Source organism: Ictidomys tridecemlineatus, chromosome 5, assembly GCF_052094955.1.
Source record: "Ictidomys tridecemlineatus isolate mIctTri1 chromosome 5, mIctTri1.hap1, whole genome shotgun sequence".
Classification (NCBI taxonomy): domain Eukaryota; kingdom Metazoa; phylum Chordata; class Mammalia; order Rodentia; family Sciuridae; genus Ictidomys; species Ictidomys tridecemlineatus.
In genome coordinates this window covers 134565292-134590054 of record NC_135481.1, presented here as the reverse complement: position 1 = coordinate 134590054, position 24763 = coordinate 134565292, and the positions used below count along the sequence as shown (strand labels likewise).

General features: G+C 37.3%; 1 protein-coding gene across 5 annotated transcripts in view; it reads left to right on the top strand.

The window, feature by feature from the left end:
- Positions 1 to 13600, top strand: part of Pde8a (phosphodiesterase 8A) — a 154425-nt gene extending 140825 nt beyond the window's left edge. For 3 of the 5 annotated variants that reach the window (XM_005320179.2, XM_021722922.3, XM_021722921.3), the window contains 5 exons: positions 286 to 503; positions 2509 to 2641; positions 4846 to 5013; positions 11567 to 11696; positions 12280 to 13600. In XM_005320179.2, coding sequence (XP_005320236.2) covers positions 286 to 503; positions 2509 to 2641; positions 4846 to 5013; positions 11567 to 11696; positions 12280 to 12386 — 756 coding nt within the window. In that variant the 3' untranslated portion in view covers positions 12387 to 13600. Of the gene's footprint in view, positions 1 to 285; positions 504 to 2508; positions 2642 to 4845; positions 5014 to 5513; positions 11697 to 12279 lie in introns of those variants that run through there. The other 2 variants (XM_078051137.1, XM_078051138.1) reach the window with 2 other exon arrangements.
- Positions 13601 to 24763: the final 11163 nt, after the last annotated feature.

Below are 24763 nucleotides of genomic sequence, written 5' to 3'. Positions count from 1 at the left end.
AAATATCTTTTTTGTGAGGTTTGGAGAAAGACTGGCTGAGGAGGTGACTTGTGTCTGTTGAGGACACCTTCTATTTGGTTAAGTCCTTAACTTGTTCATCCTGAGAATCAGAATGTTCTATAGTAAACACATATGTGGAGAGATCGCTGTTTCAGAGTGGAGAGAGGAAAATGTATGTGCTTTTCTCAGAAATCTGAGGTATTCTTACTTTCAAGTAACAGGGCAGAGAAAGCTATATATGTCTACAGTGCCATACCCCAGTTTTAAAAAGATCTCTGTTTTCAGGAAAGTTTAGATCCAGTTGATGAGGTCGCTGCTCTCATCGCAGCCACCATTCACGATGTGGATCACCCTGGGAGGACCAACTCCTTCTTGTGCAATGCAGGGAGCGAGCTGGCCATTTTGTACAATGACACTGCTGTGCTGGAGAGCCATCACGCAGCCTTGGCCTTCCAGCTGACTGTTAGAGATGACAAATGCAATATCTTCAAAAATGTGGAGAGGTAAGAAAAATGACATGTTGGTTGTTTTTTTTGGGGGGGTTTTTTTTTGGTTTTTTTTTTTTTTGAGAGAGAATTTTTTAAATTTTTTTTTTTTTTTTAGTTTTCGATGGACACAACATTTTTGTTGGTATGTGGTGCTGAGGATTGAACCCAGGCCGCACGCATGCCAGGCGAGCGCGCTACCGCTTGAGCCACAGCCCCAGCCCCAGTCCCTGTCTTTTTACAAAAACAGTGTTATTAAGAAAGTCCACCTATCTGGAGTGTACAGTAGGCTTTAGTGTAGTCACAGAGCTGTAAAACCATCACCCCAGTCACTTGAAAACATTTTTCATATCCCTTACAAAACCCTCAAACCCACAGCAATCCCTTGACATCCAGTTCCCCACCCAGCCTCCTACCCCTGGACATCCACATCAATTTCCCAGTTCAGGATACTTTTTATAAATGGAATCATATGTAGTAAGTAGTCTTTTGTGACTGTCTTCTCTCACTTAACGTAGGGTCTTCAAGGTTTGGTCCCTTTGTATTCTGACATTTCAAGAAAACGATATAACGCTGATGTCTTGAGCTCTTGGCAGTTCAGAAAATGGCATCTTACACATTCGCCTGAAGCCACTCCTGTGCCCACTGTGCCCAGTGGTTCTCCTCACCATTGTCTATTTATATGTCATTTCCTTGGAGAGGTGATCTTCCTTCCCTGGTCCCTCACACTCAGTTAAGCCTTCTAATTATGCAATCCCAATTTCATTCATAGCATGTATCACATTTTTATTAAATAATTTTTAAGTTTATTTGTATAATATTTGATCAGATTTTCAAGCTCTGTAAGGTCTTGGGTGTCATGTCACTGTATCTTCCCTATCTAGTCCAGTTAGCACCTGGTACATAGTAGGGACATAGAACATATCAGCTGAAGAAAGAAAATGTTTTAGTTTGTGTTTTTAAGAAAGTTTTTTTTTAATATTTATTTTTTTAGGTGTAGATGGACACAACACAATGCCTTTATTTTTATGTGGTGCCAAGGATCGAACCCGGGTCTCGCCCATGCTAGGCAAACGCTCTACCACTGAGCCACAATCCCAGCCCTTAAGAAAGTTTTATATGGGATTGTAAGGATATGCCAATTTCCCAAAACTACCTCCTGCTCTATCCTAGGAATTTAGAGATGGACTTGGGTTTCATTCACATTCACCTGTAGATACATCATTTCATTCATCTTTGGAAAAATATGTAAAAACCCTGCTAACTTTAGTTTCCAGGTAAAGGAACAAGATGACTGCAGAAAAGAAGTTGAACAGAGACTTTGTTCTATACTCTTTTATACCTTTTGAGTTTTGAATTATATGGATTGCTTCTTCAAAAAATACAAATTTAAAAATATTAAAAACAAGGGCTACAGGAAGAGCTGTCAAGTACTCTGTGATTTTCTCAGCTCTCAGAAGGTCTAGCCTTGAAGTTCTCTGGGTAGTAACATTTTGGATCACAGGGTACATTGTTTTTGTTTTTGTTTTGTTTTGTTTTTTTAATATTTTTTAGTTGCCAATGGATTTTTTACTTTGTGTATTTATATGTGGTGCTGAGAATCAAACCCAGGGTTTCACACATGCCAGGTAAGCGCTCTACCATTGAGCCACAACCCAGTCCCATAGGGTACATTCTTAATGAAGATGGAGATCCGTGATTTTAAGAACAGGTCTTGTTCACTGACTATGACATGTCTTATTTGTTCTGAGAACTAATATGCACTATACTGCAGGGGACAATAAGGTGAACATTGCAGCACTACAATCTTGCCCATAAGCTTCTGATATGAACTTTTGTTTGGGTTCCCTTTGCTAATGATGTAGGCACTAACCTATAATTTCTGCATTCTTTCAAAGTGAGACTTGCAGTGGCATTGTACTTGTAGCTATAGTGGACATGCGTCCTGAATAACAGATTGTTTCCAGGAGTACCTGTCTGGATAAATAACCTATAGCAGCCTCTTATTTGTCATCTGAAACAGGAATGACTATCGGACACTGCGCCAGAATATTATTGACATGGTCTTAGCCACAGAAATGACAAAGCACTTCGAACATGTCAACAAATTTGTTAATAGCGTTAACAAGCCCTTGGCAACACTAGAACAAGATGAGGTAAGTGAAATTTATTTAAAGAGGACCCATATCTGGGCCTCCTGTGCCTATGTGTTGTGCATAACATGGATCATAAGTCCCTGAGCCATGTGAGGGGCTTCCTTAGAGGGATCACTGAATTGGTTTTTGTTTTTGCAGTATGAGTGGACTAAGGGCCCCACATGTTCTAGGCCAACGTTCTACAGCTGAACTACATCCCCAGCCCTGAATTGGTTTTCATTTGGTTAAAAAATCATTTGAGTATAAAAACTTAGCAGAAAGAGTTGAGTGAAAACTCACCATTCCTGCTCCCTTTCTCATAAATATCTCCTCTCTTCTCTTCTTGGGCATTCTAGGGCCAGTTGGAGCCTTTTCTCGGACACTCCCCACTGAGGCACATTCATTCCATGGTAGCAACAACTCCCCTCACAGTAGGGTGGGGTCAGGAAGGACCCTGAATTTGGGTCACAGGGCGACATTTTTGCTCCTCATTTGTGGAGTTGAGGCATGAAATCTACAACTACCTGGCAAGGATAACATTAAACATCTAGCCAGGCAGGAGACCCTAGCTGTGGAAACAGGCATGGCTCAGTGCTCGCCCTAGTTTTCAGTACCATTTCCGTTTCTATACAGTGGGGAGGGGGAAGCTTAAGGCATAAGATGGATGGGCATCACACCTATCAACACACCAGATCCACTGTGAGAGCAGTAACTGAGGCCCTCAAGAGAGGGCCATCTCTGAGCAGAGAACAATAAAGGAGATAATGCTGTCTCCAAATTTATTACTGTTCTATGGTTGACTTGAAAATTTGGGTCCTCCTTCAGCAACCTTTGCCAGTCAGGTGTTCAACTCCTCCATGTTGGGTAGTGGAGTTTTTGACCTTAGTTCATCCTCTTCCGAACTGTCATGATAGCCATCCTATTCAGAGGGGCTTCATCTACTATCAATCCTGTGTTGATGTGAGCATTGGGGTTAGTAGCTGGTCAGAAATTACCTTAGTGCACCTGAACTACTAAAGGAATCTTCCTTCCCAGATAAATGGAGACATGTATGACCATAATTTCTAGCTTCACACCAACCTCAATGGACCCTGCCTAGCAAGAGTTGGTTCCATTAAACCTCTTATTCATGATGTGTCTTCCAATGAGCTCCTGTGCTTTTATGTTTTTAACAGATTAATTGTCACCATTTGCTTTTTCATCCACTTTAAGAATAGTTAAAAGACCACCCTAAAGTAATTTAAAGAACACTTGTGACCTTGCCATGTATTTCACTGCTCATTACTAGTTATTACCTAACACCTTGATGGTAGATCTGTCCCTGCTGAGATGGTACTGTTGGGCCTCCTTCAACTGCTGTTGCACATTGAAATCACATGTCTAAATCAGTTAATAAGGGAACACTGCTCAAAAGGGAGTGATCGCTCTGTCATTGCTGACTGCCCTGGTGCACTCTTCCAACCCAAGTTCTCTTCAGAGTGCCTACAGCCAGGTGGTCTGTTACACTATGGACCAGGGCTCCTCGTGAAGGAGACAGCATGTGAGTGGGAGGATGTGGGACTAAAAGGTAGAACTTAAGTTCTTATCCTGGCTTAGCTGGGGAGCTCTGAATTGGTTACTTCACCTCTGATCCCAGTGTTCTTTTATAAAATTTAATAGTAAAATTTTCCACATTCTCCATAAAGTCTTCTTGTGAGTGGAAATTAAAGAGAATGACTTAAGTCTTTTGTACATCAAAAACTTTATAGCAGCATAATGGAATATCACTATATCTGAATGATCTAGGTATACTGAAGGCTAAAAATTCCCCAAACACACCTATCAGAGGCCTGTGTTGTAGGAAGCAGGAAGCCTGAGGGACCACAAGAACCCCTTTGTTATGAGGATGAGAAATTGTTTTATTTTTTTCCAGTTCATACTTTTTTTTAGTAAGTATAATAAAAAAATAAAACTGATCTTCAGTAAAAAAGAGGGAAAGAGAAATAGTGGAACAGAAAGAAAAAGGCAACTGTGAAAGATTTAGGAGTAAGAGGAAAAGAAGGAAGAGGCAAGGGGAAGGGTGTGTGCGCCAGCCCCTGGTCCTGATGAGCTGTTTTGTGAGACCCTTAACTCTATGGATCCTGGCCAAAGCGTTTTTGTGCTTACAGTGGGGCCCTACCAAGTAAGAGGGGGCTTGGCACAAAGGACCCATATTTTGATCACTTTGAATTCTTCTCATGTTTCAGGAAAATGAAAAAGACCAGGAAGCTGTAAACACTATGCTCAGGGCTCCAGAGAACCGCACTCTGATCAAACGAATGCTGATTAAATGTGCTGATGTGTCCAACCCCTGCCGGCCCCTGGAGCACTGCATTGAGTGGGCTGCACGCATCTCAGAAGAATATTTTTCTCAGGTAAGATAGTGCCTTGTAAGTACCTTGACACACACACAGATGGAAATCATCAGTGGTAAAGGACTTAAAACTAGGAAATAGAATTCTTAAAGAAATCCTGTCCCTAAAGAACATTTCTTGTATTGCATATTTACTGATAATGAATTTTGTTTTCATTTATCTGAGAACTTGTTTATTCTGTCTTCATTCTTGCAGAAATTTTGCTGGGTATGGAATCCTAGGTTGACAGATTTTTCCTAAAAAACACTTTAAGGGAGTCATCTGTCCTCCATATTCTCTTGGGTTAGGGAAAAAAAAAATCAGAACATATATTATCTAAGAATTTTCCAGATTTGATAGAGGACATGCATACAGATTCTGAAAGCCTATTGAGGATTAAATTGTGAGGCATATCATAGGCAAGTCAAAGATAAAGAAAAAAATCTTGAAATTGGCCAGAGAAAAATAATACTTGACTTATAAGAAGAAAAATGATTTCATGTTTTCTGACTTCCTGTCAGAAACCTTGAAGGCCAGAAGACACTGAAACATCTTTAAATTTCTATTAGAAGAAAATTGTCAACCCAGAACTTTATATCCAGTGAAATGTCCTTCAAGAATCAAAGAAAAATATTTCAAAAAATTCTCAGATAAGGCAAAACTAATACATTACCTGTAAATCTACAATACAAGAATTGCTAAAGGAAGTGCTTAAGGCTGAAAGGAAGTGATGTGCCAACCTGGATCTTCAAGAAGGAATGAAAAGCACCTAAACAGGTAAATACCTGGGTGACTTTTTTGTTCTCTAAATTTCTCTGAATACATAGGACCATTTTAAGCAAAAGTTCTAACACTATCATAGGATGTATAATGTATAGCTGTAAGGTCTATATGACAACTAAAACTAAGAATGAAAGAAAGAAAATAGACTTAACAAAGGTCCAAGGCTTCTAGATTTTACACAAAGTGTTACAGAATTAGCTCAGTGGAGTCCAATGTGAAGGATACATATTGTAATCCCAAGAGCAATCACTGTAGTCTATATTATACATACTATAATGGAATTGAAAATATATTAAAATAGAATATTTCAAGGGAGAAACAGGAAAAAAACAAGGGAACAAAGAAAACAGTAACATGCTAGCTCTGACAAACAGTATCAATACTATTAAATTCATTTCCCTTAAAATGTTAGTGGACAAAACACTTCCCTTAAAAGGACATTCTTCAGCATTGATTTAAAAAAACAAAACAATACCCAACTATACAGAGTCTAGAGGACATATTTTAAATATAAAGAACAGATAGGTTTAGAATAAATAGATGGAAGAAGATAAACCATGCAGATTATAAGTATAAGAAGACTGGACTGGCCGTATTAATTTCAGACAAAATAGACATCAAAACAAAGGATATTTCCAGAGATAAAATGGGAGACTTTATAATGATAAAAGGTTCAGTTCTGTAAGAACACATAAAAATTATAAATGTATAGAAACCTAATATCAGTTTCAAAATAAATGTAGCAAAAATGACAGAATCAAAAAAATAGACAATTCTGCAATCAGATTTTAAAACCCCCTTTCATCTATTGACAGAACCAGATTAAAGTATCAGTGAAGACACAAGAGATCTAAATAAGGTCAGCCAACTGATTTAAGTTACTACTTAGAGAACACAGAGGTTGTCTGCAGGACACACAGCCTTTAACTAAAAGGGTGCACTCACCAAGATGGAGCATGGGCTGGGCCTTCAGAAAGGATTAAAATCAGATGGAGGCCAGGCACGGTGGTGCACTCCTATAATCCCAGAGGCTCGGGAGGCTGAGGCAGGAGGATCATAAATTCAAAGCCAGCCTCAGCAAAAGTGAGAGGCACTAAGCAACTCAGTGAGATCCTGTCTCTAAATAAAATTCAAAATAGGGCTGGGGATGTGGCTCAGTTGTTGAGTGCCCCTGAGTTCATTCCTTGGTACCCACTTCCCACAAAAAAAAAAAAAAAAAAAAATCAGATGGAGGAGCAGAGACTGGAAGACAGGATGGGAAATTAGGTCCCTCGCCTCTTCCCTTTGTTGCTGGGGATGGGTTCCAGGAGGGAGGCTTCCCCAGAAGATGAACCAAGACACATTCAAAGTGTACAGCCTTGACCTCTGAATTCCCATTATTAAACTTCTCCTGGAAAACTGACATAGAGAAATGGGGGATGGAGGCTCATTGCCTAATTCATGCTCTCATTTCCATGTGGTCTTCAGTGATGAGCTTCACCACTGATCTAATCTCCCTCTGGTCCTCCTTCACTGTGTACCTAACTACAGCAGTCCTGTGATCACCCCTTAGGACCACATGTACATGCATCAGCAGAGGAGCTGGGTCTTGTTTAGAAGGTCTTGCAGTCCTGGCCCTCACCTTTATGTGAAATAATTGGCTTTTGGATTTTCTGAAGAAGAACAGTAGAGCTAAGGATACAGCCAGCAATAGGGTGATGTTGCTTTCAGGGCCTTAAGTGCCGAACACAGGTATCCTAAAAGCTAGGACTAAACATTAAAGAGTCTGGTTGGTTGGTTGGTTTTTGCTTTTCACTCAAGGTTTCAAAGCAGAGGCTGAAGCTGGCATGGTGGTGCCTGTCAGCAATCCAAGTGACTTGAGAGGCTGAGGCAGGAGGATCACAAGGTCGAGGCTGATCTGAAATAATTTTCCTATGTACATATATGAACACACCATAGTAAATCCCAGCATTGTGTACATCCATAAGCATGGGGTCCTACTCAGAATAAGATATATTCCATGCTTCTATAATTATATCAAAATGAATTCTACTCTCATGTATAATAAAAAGAACCAATAAAAATTTTAAAAAGATTTGAGGCTATCCTCAGGGGGGAAAAATCAGATGGAATATGTTCTCTGACCACAGTGCAATTAAATCAGAAATAATTAAAAGTAAGATATCTAGGAAAATACCAAATATTTAGAAGTCAAACACTTCTGAATAACTCATGGATCAATATAAGGCAAATGAGAAAATAATTAGAATTAAATGATAATAAAAATAAAATTTTGGGATGCAGCTTAAACAGTGCTTAGAGGAAGATTTATAATTTTACTTTATTATTGGGGAAAAATAAATACCTCAAGCTACTAGAAAACAGTAAAAATTTAAAGCCAAAAGTTGGGTCTTTAATAAGATTAATTAATGAAATTGGTAAGTACACCCAGACTAATCAAGAGGAAGAGAGATCACAAATAACCAATATCAGAAATGAAAGGGGGATAGTCACAATAAATCTCAGACTTTAGAAGGATAATAAATAATTGTGAACTTTATACTAACATTTGACAACTTAAAGGACAGATTCCTTGAAACATACCAAAACTAACCCATGTAAATCCTTTTTAAAGAAACCCTATTAAAAAACTCTCCCACAAAGAAAACTGAGGAATCTTTATATCAACCTTTTAAGGAAGAAATAATGTCCCTCTTACAGATTGTAACAAAAAATAGAGAATCTCATTTTATGAGGCCTGTTACCTAAAACTAACAGAGAAAATACCAGGAGAAAAAAAATCACAGTTTATTATTCTCATGAGCATGGATGTAGAGACATTTAATCAAATTAATATGTAGAGGAGATAATATGTCATCACCAAATCGGGTTGTTCCCAGTAATGCAATGTTAATTTACTACTAGAAAAACAAATTATTTTAAATTATCTTACTAAGTGAATGAAGGAGAAAAAACACGAGATTATAGGTACAGAAAAACAATGTCAATTCAACATTCACTCATCATAGAAACTATTAGCAAACTTGAACTAGATAGAAATTACTTTTTAAAAAAAATTCACAAAAACTTAGCTAACATTATATATTTAATGGTGCAGTATTGAATCCCCAAGATTGGATATAAGGCAAGGGTGCCTATTCTTTTTTTTTTTTAAAGAGAGAGTGAGAGAGGAGAGAGAGAGAGAATTTTTAATATTTATTTTTTAGTTCTCGGCAGACACAACATCTTTTGTTGGTATGTGGTGCTGAGGATCGAACCCAGGCCGCACGCATGCCAGGCGAGCGCGCTACCGCTTGAGCCACATCCCCAGCCCAAGGGTGCCTATTCTTGCCATGACAATAAACAAGGGGGAAAAAACAGTCATAAAGAATAGAAAATAGTATAAATGTTTGTTCTATTTGTAGGTGACACTTTTTTATGTAAAAAATTCCAAAGGAAGGTGCAAAAAATACTAGCATTAATAGGTAAATTTGATTTAACAATATCAATATACCTCAGTCAACTGTGTTTTATGTTCTAGCAGCAATCAGAAAATGAAACTAAAAATACAGTCCTGTTTATAATAGCAAAAAGCAAAAAATTACTTACAGATGACTAGACCTTAACAATGAAAACCACAAAACATTGCTGAGAAATTAACAAACACCTGAATAAATGGGGAGATATATACTATGTTCATATATCAGAAGGTACAAATGCTAAGATTTGATTTCTCCCAGATTGATGTCTCAATTTGATACAATCCCAGTTGGAGAATTTGAAAAAATGGAATCTGAATTGTATATGGAAATGTGAAGGATCTTGAATAAGTAAAGCAAACTTAAAAAACAAAAAGTTGGAAGACTTAATATCTGGCTTCAATACAGTAACCAACACAGTGTGGTACTAGTGTAAAGATAGCAGATACATCTAAGGAAAGAAATAGAAACAGATCACATTTATACAAACGGTAGGGAAAGCAAATTTTTTTCAGTAAGTGTTGTTAGAGTGAGAGGATATCTCTGTGCCAAGAAAACAAAAGAACCACAACTCCTCCTGTCTCATGCCATAATTATCAGTTCACAGTGAATCATAGATCTGTATACAAAAGCTAAAACCATGAAACTTTTAGAGGAAACCACAGCAGAATGTCCTCAGTGACTTGGAAATGGACAAAGATGTCTTAGGTACAGAAAGCAATAACCATAAAAAGAAAATTGGACTTTGCTAAAAATTATACTTATCCAGGGATGGGGATGTAGTTCAGTTGGCAGAGCACTTGCCTAGCATGCACAGGGCCCTGGGTTCAAGCCTCAACCCCTAACCACTACCACCAAAAAAAAAAAAAAAAACCTGTTCATCCAAACACAGCCAAGTCACACTGGAAGAAAGTATTCACACCTCATTTCTGACAAAGAATTCTGTCCAAGGTATTTAAAGAACTACAACATAATAGTAAAAGACAAACACCAATAAAAAATGGGCAATTATTTTACTAGACATTTCACAAAAGAAAATACTATGAATGGGGCTGGGATTGTGGCTCAGCGGTTGAGCGCTCACCTAGCACTGGTGGGACCCGGGTTCGATCCTTAGCACCACATTAAAATAAAGGCATTGTGTTGTGTCCATCTGCACCTAAAAAGTAAATATTTTAAAAATACTATGAATGGCCAATAAGCACATAAAAAAGTACTGCACATCATTATTCATCAGGAAAATTGAAATTAATATTACCACATATCCAGCAGAATGGCTAACAATTTAAAAATTGACCAGATGTTGGTGAAAATGTGAGGTAACTAGACTGCTATCAGTGACAGGTATATAAAATTCTGCAAGTACTTTGGGACACAAATTTCTTTCCTTTTTTGTGGTTAAATTTATATATATAAAATTTACTGTTTAGATCATGTAGGTTTTTTCTTTATTCTTTTATTGAAGTATATATGCATTGAGTTTCATGTGTTGAACCATCCTTACATTCCAGGAAAAAATTCTGTGGTCATGGTCCTTTTAATATACTAAATTCATCCTAGTATTTTGTTGAGGATTTTTATATCAACATTCATAAAGTATTCTGGCCTATAGTTTTTCTGGTAGCGTCTTTGTCTGGCTTTGTTGATACAGTGCTGCTCAATTTCAGAATGAGTTAGAAAGTGTTTCTTCCTGTCCAACTTCTTGGAAGAGCGTGAGAAGGACTCTTAATTCTTTAAATATTTGTTTTGTTTTTGGTGGTGCTGGGGATTGAACTCAGGGCCTTATGCCTGCTAGGCAGATGCTCCACCACTGAGCTACATCCCCAGCCCCTTAATTCTTTAAAAATGTTTCTTATAATTCACCAGTGAAGCCATCTGACCCAGAATTTCTTTTGTATGAAGGATTTTTAGCTGTTGATCCAATCTCCTTACTAGTTAGAGATCTATTCAGAACCTTTTTAAGTAAGATAATTCAGTGGTAGATAAGAAGCAGCCACTAGGTGCTTCTCTGTGAAAGGGGCTGTTTCTTACTCTGGAGCTCAATTATGGGAGGCTTCCCCACAATGGAAGGATGGCAATAGACAGCTGGCTGACTGTAGATACTATTTGAAACTCTTACCTAAAAGACTTCTAGATTTTGGATTGAGTTGGGGGATCCTCACGCCCCTCGGCATGGATTCCTTCCCACTCAGAACAACGGGGCATCTAGTTAGCTTGATTAGCACTGTGCAGCTTCTCACCACAAGCTACTGGGGGATGTCAGGGGAGGGCTGCTCAGAAGTGGGATGGAGCCAGATATGGACCTGGAGACCTGGACATTTTCTGCTTTGCAGACTGATGAAGAGAAGCAGCAGAACTTGCCTGTGGTAATGCCGGTTTTTGACAGAAACACCTGCAGCATCCCCAAATCCCAGATCTCTTTTATAGATTACTTCATCACAGACATGTTTGATGCTTGGGACGGTAAGAAATCTTATAGCATATCTTCCTTTAAAAAACAAGGAACTGCATATTAAATAGCAAATAGTGCATCTGAACCCAGAACACACTTTGGGGCTTAGACTTTTAAGAGGGGATGAGAAGAAATGAACCATCATGGAGGGATGGGTATTCTTTGTGCATTTTCTCACTAATATCCCAACCTGCAGGAGGGGGTAAAAAGCCTATTAAATAAATAAAAGATTATCAGAGAAAAAGATCCCACTGATATTCCCTGGGCTCCTTGTGCCCTGAGGGCTACACAACAGATAAATGCCATATCCAGGGAAGCTGATCAGAGTGCTAGGGCTGATTCAGGAGTTAACTTCATTCCAGCTTCTGGGTGTCTTTTCCCACATCTCCTTGGCATTATGTGCCTACTCCATCTGTCTCTGTTCCTTAAAATGCTCTCACTAAAACTGGGGGCTGAAGTGTGGCTCAGTGGTGAGCTCTTGCCTAGAATTGTGCAGGGTTCTGGGTTCCATCCCCAGTCTAGGAAAAAAAAGGCAAGCCTAAATCTGTTAAACAAAGTCACAAAAGGACATTGCATTCCTGTCTTTCTCTCCAGCCTTTGTGGACCTTCCTGACTTAATGCAGCATCTTGACAACAACTTTAAATACTGGAAAGGACTGGATGAAATGAAGCTTCGGAGCCTCCGACCTCCTCCTGAGTAGAGCAGGAGGCCTCACGGGCCCTGAAATCTTGTGCCTCCAGTCATTTGCAATTCCTGAGGGCAGCCAGAGTTCCTTAGGCCTTCAGTATTAAGCAGAACCATTCCCTCATCTGCAAAGCCTGTAAAACACATGGTGACATCAGTAACCACCTGCAGCCACCATCCGATGGCATAATGTGAGCCTTGGCCACTAGCAAGGGCTGCAGGGGCTCTTCAGAAAAGCACCTGAGAACCAGTTTGCATCAGCCTCCTGTTCACATGAAGCCTCGGTCATACCTACAGAGGGGTACTGATGGATTTCCTGCCAGTGACAGACTGTCTGGCTGCAAACAGTTGCTCTCAAATATGTTCAGCACTTCAGAATAGCTAGTGGCAATCGGGTCTTTAGCAACTTTTTTCACATCATAGAAGGTGCAATCACTCACTTTGGAACACTACTGAAAGTGACTTCTCTTTTAAAATTGAGTAGCAAATAAACAAAAGAGAAATTTTGTAGTTGATTATTAATCAATTATTAAAAATGTTTATTTATTTTATTGGAAGTTCATATTTTCTATGAGTTTAAAAACACTTCAAAGCCAAAGCCAACATCACACGCCATGACCAAATGTACACAATTGGTATCATTATGCATTACTTGGTGTACAAACTTACTTTCATAATGCAAATTAAAAATGATACATTTTTACTTCACTATAGAAATATTTGTGTATATTAAACTCCTTTCTGATTGATACTATTTGAAAAAAATGGTTTGGTTTGGACTAAAGGAGAAGGCTCCTTTCATCATATAGAATCTAGGCTCTAAACAGGCTGATTGATGTGCTTTGCAAATGACATCCCAAAGAAAAATTACACCCTTCTTGATTTGTAAAGAAAAATTAGGACTTACAACTTTTTCTTAAAATTCTACAATTGAATTTCCAAAAGTCTGCTTCATTTTGTACTGTTTCTAAAAAATATTCCCTATAAAAACAAAATGCAAACAAAATGGGATATTTAATGAATTGACATTTTATAACCAACCAGTTTTCATCTGCAGTGGGGAATCTCTGATTCCAGAAATTTATAAGGGTTCTGTATCTTCACATTTTGAATAAGCATAATGCCATAAAAAATGACACTTGATGACAGGTCAAAGCATTAGTTGTTTCATTTTAAGCTGGTATGTTTTTTCCAGATAAAAATGAAATTAAACTTTTTGTTTTTAAGAAATCATTTGTTGCCCTTTCTTTGGGTTAATCTTTTTCTCACCAAATACATCTTTATTTTACAGACCAGATTAGTAAGATTTTCCAAGGTGACATGAGTCCAGATGATTATATTGAAAATTATTGGAATTAACTTTAATTCAGTAGCCTAGGGCACATGAGAGGGATGACAGAGAGACTTTGCTCAAAGATGGGTCTTTGAGTACCTGGTACCCATTAAGAGATGTCAGAACAGTGGAGGGCCAACAGGGCCAGCCTGAAGGGGTCTCTTTGTCTAGGGAAACAAAGGATCCTTTTTTCCTTTATGAAGGCAGTCTGATCATTGTGTACTGAGCTAGGTAGAAAGCTCTCTCCTCCTCCTTCAGGTGCCAAGAACAAAAAGAAAATGAACCACATGAGCAACTCAGCCCATGAGGTTGGAGACAGCAGTGCATATAATATATGGAATTTTCACCACAAAGAGCCAATAGTAATTGAATAATCTGAAAGAGACACCAAGCTGCATATGCTTAACTTGTCTGAAGAGCTAAAAGAAGCAATTAACTACAATAAACCAAGAGAATTTTTTAACAGAATAGATAAATTTGGAAAAGAACCATATAGACTATCAAGCTATGGATAATATAATCAAACAGTATATAGGTTTAATGGGAAACCAGATATGACTAAAAAGAGAATTTGTAAATTGGAAGACATGTCAAGGACTCGCTTAGAGTGTAGTATAGAGAAATAAAAATGGAAGATACCAAAAGAAAAGGGTAGAATGAAATACTTCAAAATATGTTTAACAGATCCAGAAAGGAGAATAAATGGGGAGAGGCACTACTCAGAGGAAGACTGAGAGTTCCTCATGATGAATTTCAAGTAGGATATGTGTTAGCTTTCCATTACTGTGACAAATACCTGATCAACTTTGCTTATACTTTTGGAGGTTTCAGACCATGACCTATTGGCCCTGTTGCTTTGGACTTTGGCAGCCAATCATACTGGAGCAAGGCTGCACATCTCATGGTAGGCAATTGAGGGAGAGGGAGAGGAAGAGGAGGGACTGGGATCCCACTATTCCCTTCAAGGGCAGTTCTCAATGACCAGAAGATTTCTGACTATGCCCATCTATTCCCAATAGCACCAAACTGGGGACTAAGTTTTTACAACATGGGCCTTTGGAGTCCTTTATATATTTCAATACATAAAACAAATCCACATAACACAGTTAAACCAGGTAACATTGAACACAAAAAGTAGAACTTAAAAACTAAGACAGATCCCTGACAAAGGAAGTAGACTGCCATCAGACATTTCATCTGTAACAACCAAAAGACAAAAGAATAACATTTTGAAAATATTGAAGGAAATTATTAACCTAAAATTACTTACCTAACTAAACTGTAATTCAAGATGATGGTAAAATAATTTCAAACATAGACAGTTCATCACAGACTGCTGTGTAGAGAACTTCTAAGAGATGCACTTCTATAAGATGAATCCCATAAAAAGAGGTAGGTTGCAGAAGTGAGCATGCAGAGACTGGTAAACAGTTGGACAACACAGTATTTTGGAGAAAAAACTACCAGGGACAAGCAGGAACAAAGGAAAGCACGTATACAAAACAGGTAAGCTAAATGTTTAGGAGGGCAAGAGAGATTTGTTTTAAGGTTAGGGATATTATCAAAATAATAAGGTATGGAACTCAAGATCATTGAAAAGAAACCAAAGAAAAACAATGTTATTAATGCGTCCAATTAAAGACAGATATAAAGAAAAGGCATGAATTGCAAAAGATAATGGCAGAAGTACAAATAAAAGATGAGAAAAGATTTCTCTGTTAAAAAAAAATCCTTTTGACATTGAAATGTGGAGAACACTCTTAAAATGACAAAGATTTAGCACAAAAGAAGTACAAAAATTCAGTCAGGCGTGGTGACGCATGCCTGTAATCCCAGTGGCTCTCAAGGCTGAGGCAGGAGGATCACAAGTTCAAAGCCAGCTTCAGCAATAGTGAGGTGCTAAGCAGCTCAGTGAGACCCTGTCTCTAAATAAAATGCAAAATAGTGCTGGGGATGTGGCTCAGTAGTTTGAGTGTTCCTGAGTTAAATTCCTGGAACCATCCCGCAAAAAAAGTATAAAAATTCTAAATGACAAAAGATATAAACCAAGCTTTAAAAAAATGCCATAGATTTGGAGATGACCTCTACAGCTAGCAAAATATTCATAGCCAGAGTTTATATTAAAATGCCTATAAGTCAATATGGTGTAAAACCCAAACTATTTTACACCCTTCAGATTAACAACAGTTTTAAAGTCTGATCATACCAAGTATTGATGGGAGTATGGGAAAATGAGAACTTTCAAATATTAATGGTAGGAACAAATGATTGGTTCAACCACTTTGGAAAGCAATTTGGAAAAAGCTAAATTTTCCCATCAGCAACTTCATTTTTTGATCCAAGAGGACCTTACAAAAATGCATTAGAAAACACATTGAAGGGGCTGGCGTTGTGGCTCAGTGGTAGAGCGCTTGCCTAGCTTGTGTGAGGCACTGGGTTCAATTCTCAGCACCACAAATAAGTTAATTAATTAAATAAAGGTCCATTGACAACCCTAAAATATTAAAAAAGAAGAAGAAAAAAGAAAAACACTTGAAGAATTTTTACTCTAGAATTCTGTCATGGTGAAAAAGTAGAGACAGTATAAATATCTTCAGTAGAAGAATGGATAAAGAAATTGTGATAGGGTATTCAGAGAGGGGCATGGGGTGGTAGACAGTTCTTAAGATGGCTCCCAATGATCCCTGCCTCTTGGTATTTACCAACTTCCTTCTAGTCAAAGATATGGCAAACGTGATAGAATGCTACTTCTACTTTTGGCTACAAAAGGAAATATTAGTTTCCAAGGGATACTTTAACAAATTATCACCAACTGGGTGTCTTAAAACAATGTAAATTTATTCTCTCCTTCTTCCTGCAGCCAGAAGTCTGAAAAGAAGGTAGACTCTGAGGGAGAAACCATCCCATACCTCATTTTTAGCTTTTGGTAACTGTCAGCAATCCTTGATGTTCCTTGTCAGGTAGATGCAACATTCTAAACTCTGCCTCCATGTTCACACTGCCTTCCTTTTTTTTTTTTTTTTGGATGGTGCTGGGGATACAACAGGGCCTGGTGCATGCCAGGCAAGCGCTCTCCTGCTGAGCCACACCCAGGCCCATAAAATTAATAAGGTCTCTGACCAAGACCAAAAGCATACACTCCAACTCCACAATGGCAGTGACATTGGCTGTTGGAGAGGGTACAGTACGGAGGAGACCTTCAGAAAGAACTACCTCTACATTTTTTGTTTTCAATGGAAAAAAACAAAAAACAAAAAACCCTAAACTAAAACCAAACTAAAGCATATATATAAGCAAAATGATTTTAAGTCTGGCAGTGAGTACATTGGTTTTTGAGAGTATTTATTGCTATACTTTACTACATCCTGAAATCTTCCATAAGTTTTTAAAAATATATGGAGACCATGTCTGGTAATAAGCATCTATAAGAATATTTTGTCTTCCAATATAGAAAGTCTGAGGGCTGGGGTTGTGGCTCAGTGGTAGAGCCCTTGCCTAGCACCACATTAAAAAAAAGTTATAATAAAAAGGAAAAATCTTTCTGATTAGTATACAAAAATGGAAGCCATATTTTGAAACCCTGAAAATTAAAATATTTTATATATCAATAGGAAAACATCTAATTCATTTTACAAAAAGCTTATTTTTACAATATTGATTTTTTAGAAACTTTCTTCTCTTACTTCTGGGGATTGAGGGGATTGAACCTAGGACACTCTACCAGTGAGCTACATCCCCAGCCCTTTAAAGCATTTTAAAATTTTGAGACAGGGCCTCACTATTTTGCCCAGGCTGGCCCCAAACTGTCAGTCCTCTTGCCTCAGCATCCCAAATTGCTAAGATTGCAGACATGTGCCACTACCCATGGATATTCAGTAGGGGGAAAAAATGGAAAATATCAAAAAGTTCATAGAAAATATATAAAATGTTCTTAAAACTAAAGTTCATGCTGAAATTAATCTATAGAAGCAATTTGACTACATTTTTTCAGCTTTCAGATTGAAAAGATATGTATGGAAACAGGCACTCTCATACTGGCAGGTAAGTGTAAGTTAGTTCAACCTCCATGGAGGACAGATCTGCCAAACCTTTCTAAATTACAAATGTAGATGCACAGTGATGCAGCAATTCTACTTCGAAAATTTTGGCCTAAAGATATTCACAGGGCTGGGGTTGTGGCTTAGTGGTAGAGTACTTGCCTAGCATGTGGTGAGACACTGGGTTTGATTCTCAGCACCACATATAAATAAATAAATGAATGAATGAATGAATGAATATACACCAAAAACTAAAAAAAAAAAAATTAAAAAAGATATTTTCACACATGTGGGAAATGATGTTTACCAAATTGTTTACTGTTACTATTTGTAACAGTAAAAGATTGAAAAAAGGATTAAATGTATATCATTCACAAAAAGCAAGAAAATTAGTTTTGGTATATCTATACAATGGAATACCATGCAACTATAAAAAATGAGACACTTGTTTTACATTTCCCACATGTAAGGAGCTCAAGTGGAAAACTGAGTAGACTAGCATAAAAACTTCTTGAATGTATAAAAGAAGTAAGGACAGAGCAAATGGCTATCTCAAAAACAGGAAAGACCAATAGGCAATACAAGAAATCATGGTTTTCTGGAACAGAGACTCATAACAGCCATAAGAACCAGAGCTGGGGCAGGAAAACCTGAACTGGAATCAAAGAATTGTTAGAGGCAGCAGATGCTGAGGTCTCTTCTCTGGGCATGGCCTCTGTTACCTCTGGGAATCCTGCTGCTTCCATGGTGGTCACTGCTGCTGAACCAGAAGTCTCCTGTCAGTCAACTGCTGACTATCACCATTGCTGCCTCTGATTCTGCTGCTGCCAGCCTGAGGTCGCCTAAAGGTCTTCTTTCTGGGTGCTGCTGTCACAGAAGACACTGCTGCCCTGGATGCAACTGAAGCCAACACTGCTGCTGACCCCCAGGGATTGCCTGGTGACACTGCCACTGCAGCTGCAGCTACTGCTGACCCGTTGCCTGCTGTCAACAACCACAGTCACTAGGGCTGCTACCACCCCCTAGAGGACTGCTTCAGGGAAGACTCCAGGTTTGGTTGCACATGGCAGCACCCTTTTTGGGACACAGCCAAGGGCCTGGGGCCTGGGTGCCAGCAGGTTTACCATCACAAGATCCTCTGTCTAGGGACTCCAGGTGGGACCTACACGTCCAATGTAGGTGTGCCTGGAGGTTTGGAGGAGCCTGGCATCTTCCTGCTGAGAGTTCTGGTGGCCCTTGTCTTGCTGCTGCATCTCGGGGTTGCACCTTTGCTTGAGTGTATCATTGGTGATCTCTCTGCAGTAGGAGCAGCATTGAGATATTGGGACTGCAGCATGGCCGAGCCTGAGGTATCTGAAGCCCAGATTGGTGGGATAGAGACTGGGTTTGTGAGGACTGATCTGGGTTTGATGATCCCAAGAGACATCAGAGACAGAGCTGAGAAACTGTTGATCACTGACAGAGACAGTTCAACTTTCTAGCAAGATTTTTTAAATTTTTTGATTCTCTAATATATCTATCATATTTGGAACAGGATGTTTTTATCCATCAGTATGTGGAGGACAATGATATATGAATGGTGTTTTGCATTTTTGTTTTATTCTTATGTCTTTACATTTTTCTCTTTGTTCATATTCTTCCTCTCTGTTGTCTATTTTCTTTCCAACTTTTCTCCAACAGCCAATCTCTGTCAGCTCCTCTTCCACTCATCCTGTGAATTTTTACTTCTAGCTTCTCTCTTCCTTCCTCACGAATACTGCATATAGCACTACTTCTGTTCTCTCATCCACCATTTAAAATTGTAAATTGTTTTAACAAATATTCTTTTTGTACTATAGACAGTTATTGAACTCATCATTTTGGTTTAATGTGAGAAAGCATTAGATGCCTCAGTGGGAGCTATTAGATTTATGGCTATATATTATGTACATTGTGTGCTGTTGATATTGATCTCATCAGTAAAGGCAAAGCACTGGAAACATTCAGGGACACTATGGATCTATAGGGTAGAATTTATCCTGCCTTAGATCCATACTTTTAGATGGGAAAACACACTAACAACATGAGAAAAAAGGGAATAAAGCACCCCAAACAAACCAAGATACTTCCAACAACAGAAGCCACTGATAATACAGTAGGAGAAATGTCCACGAAGGAATTCCAATTGTATATAGTTAAGTTGATATGTGAAGTAATGGATAGTATAAGGAGTGAAATCAAAGAAATAATACAGGAAGTGAAAGACCACTTCAATAAAGAGTTAGAGATTGTGGGGGGGAAAAAGCAGAATCCTCGAAATGAAGGAATCAGTAAACCAAAATTATAAATTAAATAGAAAGCATCACCAACAGATTAGACCAGTTGGAAGACAGAACCTCAAACAATGAAGACAAAATATATAACCTTGAAAGTAGAGTTGAACATGCAGATAAGATGGTAAAAAACCCTGAACAGAGCATCCAAGAATTATGGGATAACATGAAAAGACCAAATTTAAGAGTTATCGGAACAGATGAAGGAACAGATACAAACCAAAGAAATGCACAATCTTTTCAGTGATATCATAGCAGAAAATTTCCCAAGCCTAAAGAATGGAATGGGAAATCAAATACAAGAACCCTAAATGTACAAAGGGACAGCAGACCCACACCAAGACATATAACAATGAGAATGACTAACACTCAGAATAAAGATAAAATCTTAAAGGCTGTAAGAGACAAAGAAAATCAAACTACATATAGGGGGAAACCAATTTGGATCTCAACTGATTTCTCAACCCAGAACCTCAGAGCTAGAGGTCCTGGAATAATATATTTCAAGCTCTAAAAAAATGGATGTCAACCAAGAATTTTATATCCAGAAAAAATAAGTTTCAGATTTGAAGATGAAATTAAAACATTCTCTGATAAACAAAAATTAAAAGAATTCACAGCTAGAAAGCCTACACTACAGAGCATTCTCAACAAAATATTTCATGAGGATAAAGTGAAAAAAAAAAAGTGAAAACCAACAAAGTGAGGATCTTCAACTAGAGGGACTTCAACCAAATGAGAAACTACGACAAATCAAAAGCCAGAAATAAATCAAAATGACAGAGAATACAAGTAATATCTCAATAATAACTTGAATGTTAACAGCATAAACTTATCAATCAAAAGACAGAGACTGGCAGATTGGATTAAAAAGCAAGGCCCAACAATATGCTGTCCTCAGGAGACTCACCTCATGGACAAAGACATCCACGGGCTAAAGGTGAAAGGATGGGAAAAAAACATCACTCAGGAATTGCTTAAACAATCAAGGGTTTCCATTCCCATTTCAGATAAAGTAGACTTAAAACCAAAGTTAATGAGAAGAGACAAAGAAGGATATTTCATACTTCTTAAGGAAAGTATATATAAGCAGGGCATAACAATTATAAATATTTATGCCCCAAACAATGGAGCATCTATGTATATAAAACAAACCCTTGTCAATTTCAAGAGTCAAATAGACCACAATACCATAATACTGGGTGACTTTAACACACCTCTCTCACTACTGGTCAGATCTTCCAAATAAAAACTAAATAAGGAAAAAATTAAATAAGGAATCTACAGAACTAAATAATACAATCAATAATTTAGACTTAACAGATATATATAGAATATTCCATCCATCAACGAGCAAATATATTTTCTTTTCAGCAGCACATGAGTCTTTCTCTAAAATAGACCATATCTTATGCCACAAAGCAACTCAGTAATACAAAAAAAAACAGAGTTAATACCCTGCATTTTATCAGACCACAACTGAATTAAATTAGAAATCACTGATAAAATTAAAAACAGAAGATACTGTAACAAATGGAGACTAAATAATACATAATTGAATGATGAATGGATAGTAGAAGAAATCAAAGGTGAAATAAAAAAATTCTTAGAGGAGGTAAATGAGAACACTGATAACAACATATTAAAATCTCTGGGACACTATGAAGGGAGTACTAAGAGGAAAGTTTTTTGCATTGAGTGCATTCATTAAAAGAATAAAATGTCAACAAATAAATACAACACTACATCTCAAAGCCCTAGAAAAAGAAGAATAAATCAACATCAAAAGAAATAGGAGACAGGAAATAGTTAAAATCAGAGATGAAATTAATGAAATCAAAACAAATGAAACAATTGACAAAACAAAAATTCAGTTCTTTGAAAAAAATAAAAACAGAGAAACCTCTAGCCATGCTAACAAAGAGAAAAAGAGAAAACTCAAATTACTAAAATACACGATGAAGAAGGAAATATCACAATGGACATGTCTGAAATACAGAAGATATAGAAACTATTTTGAAAATTTATACTCTAATAAAATAGAAAATTTTGAAGACATCAACAAATTTCTAGAGACATAAGACCTACCCAAACTGAAGGAGGAGATCATACATGCTTTAAACAGATCAATTTCAAGTAATGAAATAGAAAATGCCATCAAAAGCCTACCAACCAAGAAAAGCCTAGGACTAGATGGATTCTCAGGCGAATTCTACAAGACTTTCAAAGAAGAATTAACACCAATACTCCTCAAAGTATTCCATAAAATATAAAAGGAGGGAACCCTTCTAAACTCATTCTATGAGGCTAATATCGCCCTGATACTAAAACCAGACAAACACACATCAAGGGATATCAAACTAATATCCCTGATGAACATAATGCAAAAATTCTCAATAAAATTCTGGCAAATTGCATACAAAAACATATTAAAAAGATAGTGCACCATGATAAGTGGGATTCATCCCAGGGATGCAGGGTTGGTTCAACAAAAGGAAATCAATAAACATAATTCATCATACTAATAGTCTTAAAGAAGAATTATGTGATTATAGATGCAGAAAAAGTATTTGACAAAATACCGTACACCTTCATGTTCAAAACACTAGAAAAACTAGGGATAGTAGGAACATACCTTGACATTGTAAAAGATATATATGCTAAACTAAGGCCAACATCATTCTAAATGGAGAAAAATCAAAAGCATTCCTGCTAAAAACTTGAACAACACAAGGATGTTCTCTTTCACCACTTCTATTCAACATCATCCTTGAAACTCTAGCCAGAGCAATTGTACAAAACAAACAAACAAAAATTAAAGTGATAAAAATAGGTAAAGAAGAACTCAAACTATCACTATTTAATGATGATTCTATATCTAGAAGATCCAAAAAATTCCACCAGAAAATATCTAGAAATAATAAATGAATTCAGCAAAGTAACAAGATATAAAATCAACACCCATAAATCAAATGCATTACTATACATCACTGATAAACCCACTGAAAGATAAATTAGAAACTAACTACTCCATTCATAATAGCCTCAACAAAACAAAACAAAATCTGGGAATCAATCTAACAAAAGAGGTGAAAGACCTCTACAGTGAAAACTATAGAACACTACAGAAAGAAATTTAAGAAAACCTCAGAAGATGAAAGATCTCCCATGCTCCTGGATAGGCAGAATTAATATTGTCAAAATGGCCAAACTACCAAAAGCATTATACAGATTTAATGCAATTCCTATTAAAGTCCCAATGACATTCTTCATAGAAATAGAAAAAGCAATAGTCAGCCTAGGATCTAACTTCCTTTACAAAACTCAGTAAAATCAAGAATCAATAAATGGGATGGAATCAAACTTTTAAGTTTCTTCACATGAAGAGAGCACCCACAGAATGGGAGAAAATCTTTACCACACACATCTCAGTTAAAGCACTAATCTCTCCAAGATATATAAAGAACTCAAAAAAAATTAACATCAAAAACCAAATAACCCAGTCAATAAATGGGCAAAGGCACTTAAAAGACACTTCACAGAAGAATAAATACAATTAATCAACAAATATATTAAAAAATCGTCAACATCTCTAGCAATTAGAGAAATGAAAATCAAAACACACTGAGATTCCATCTCATTCCAGTCAGAATGGTACTCATCAAGAATATACACAACAATAAATGTTGGCAAGGATCTGGAGGAAAAGGTACATTTATATGTTGCTGGTGGGACTGCAAACTGGTGCAACCACTATGGAAAGCAGTATGGAGATTCCTTGGAAAACTGGGAATGGAACCACCATTTGACCCAATTCTCCCAACCCTTGATTTATACCCAAAGGATTTAAAGTCAGCATACTACAGTGAAGCAGCCACATCAATGTTTATTGCAGCTCAATTCACAATAGCTAAACTATGGAACCAACCTAGGTGTCCCTCAATAAATGAATGGATAAAGAAAATGTGGTATATATACTCACTGGAATATTATTCAGCTTTAAAGAAGAGTAAAATTATGGAATTTGCCAGTAAATGGTTGGAGTTGGAGAATATGATGCTAAGTGAAATAAGCCAATCCCACAAAACCAAAGGCCAAATATTTTCTCTAATATGCGGATGTAATTCACATAAGGAAAAATAAGAGACCTAGAATAGCTAAAGCAATTAGCTAGGGAAAAATAGCATTATCTTAGATTAGGTGGAGAGAAGTGATGGGAAAGGAGGGGAGGGGATATAGGGATAAGAAAGAAAGATAGAATGAAACAGACATTATAGGGCTGGGGTTGTGGCTCAGAGGTACAGCGCACACCTAGCATCAGTGGAGCACTGGGTTTGATCCTCAGCACCACATAAAAATCAAATAAAGATACTGTGTACACCTATAACTAAAAAAATAATAAATATTAAAAAAAGAAACAGACATGATTTACTATATGTATATATGTGTCTGCATGACCAATGATTCTGCAACATGTACACTCAGAAAAATGAGAAATTATATCCATCTATGTATTATATATCAAAGTGCATAAATGCATTCTACTGTCATGTATAACTAATTAAAAAAAATTAAAAAAAAATTTTAAAAGCCAGTCCCAGAGAACCAAAGGCTGAATATTTTCTCTGATATGCAGATGCTAATTCACAATGGGTGGGAAGGGGTGGAGAATAGTAGTATTTAGGACTAAATAGAAGGGAGGGAAGCGGGT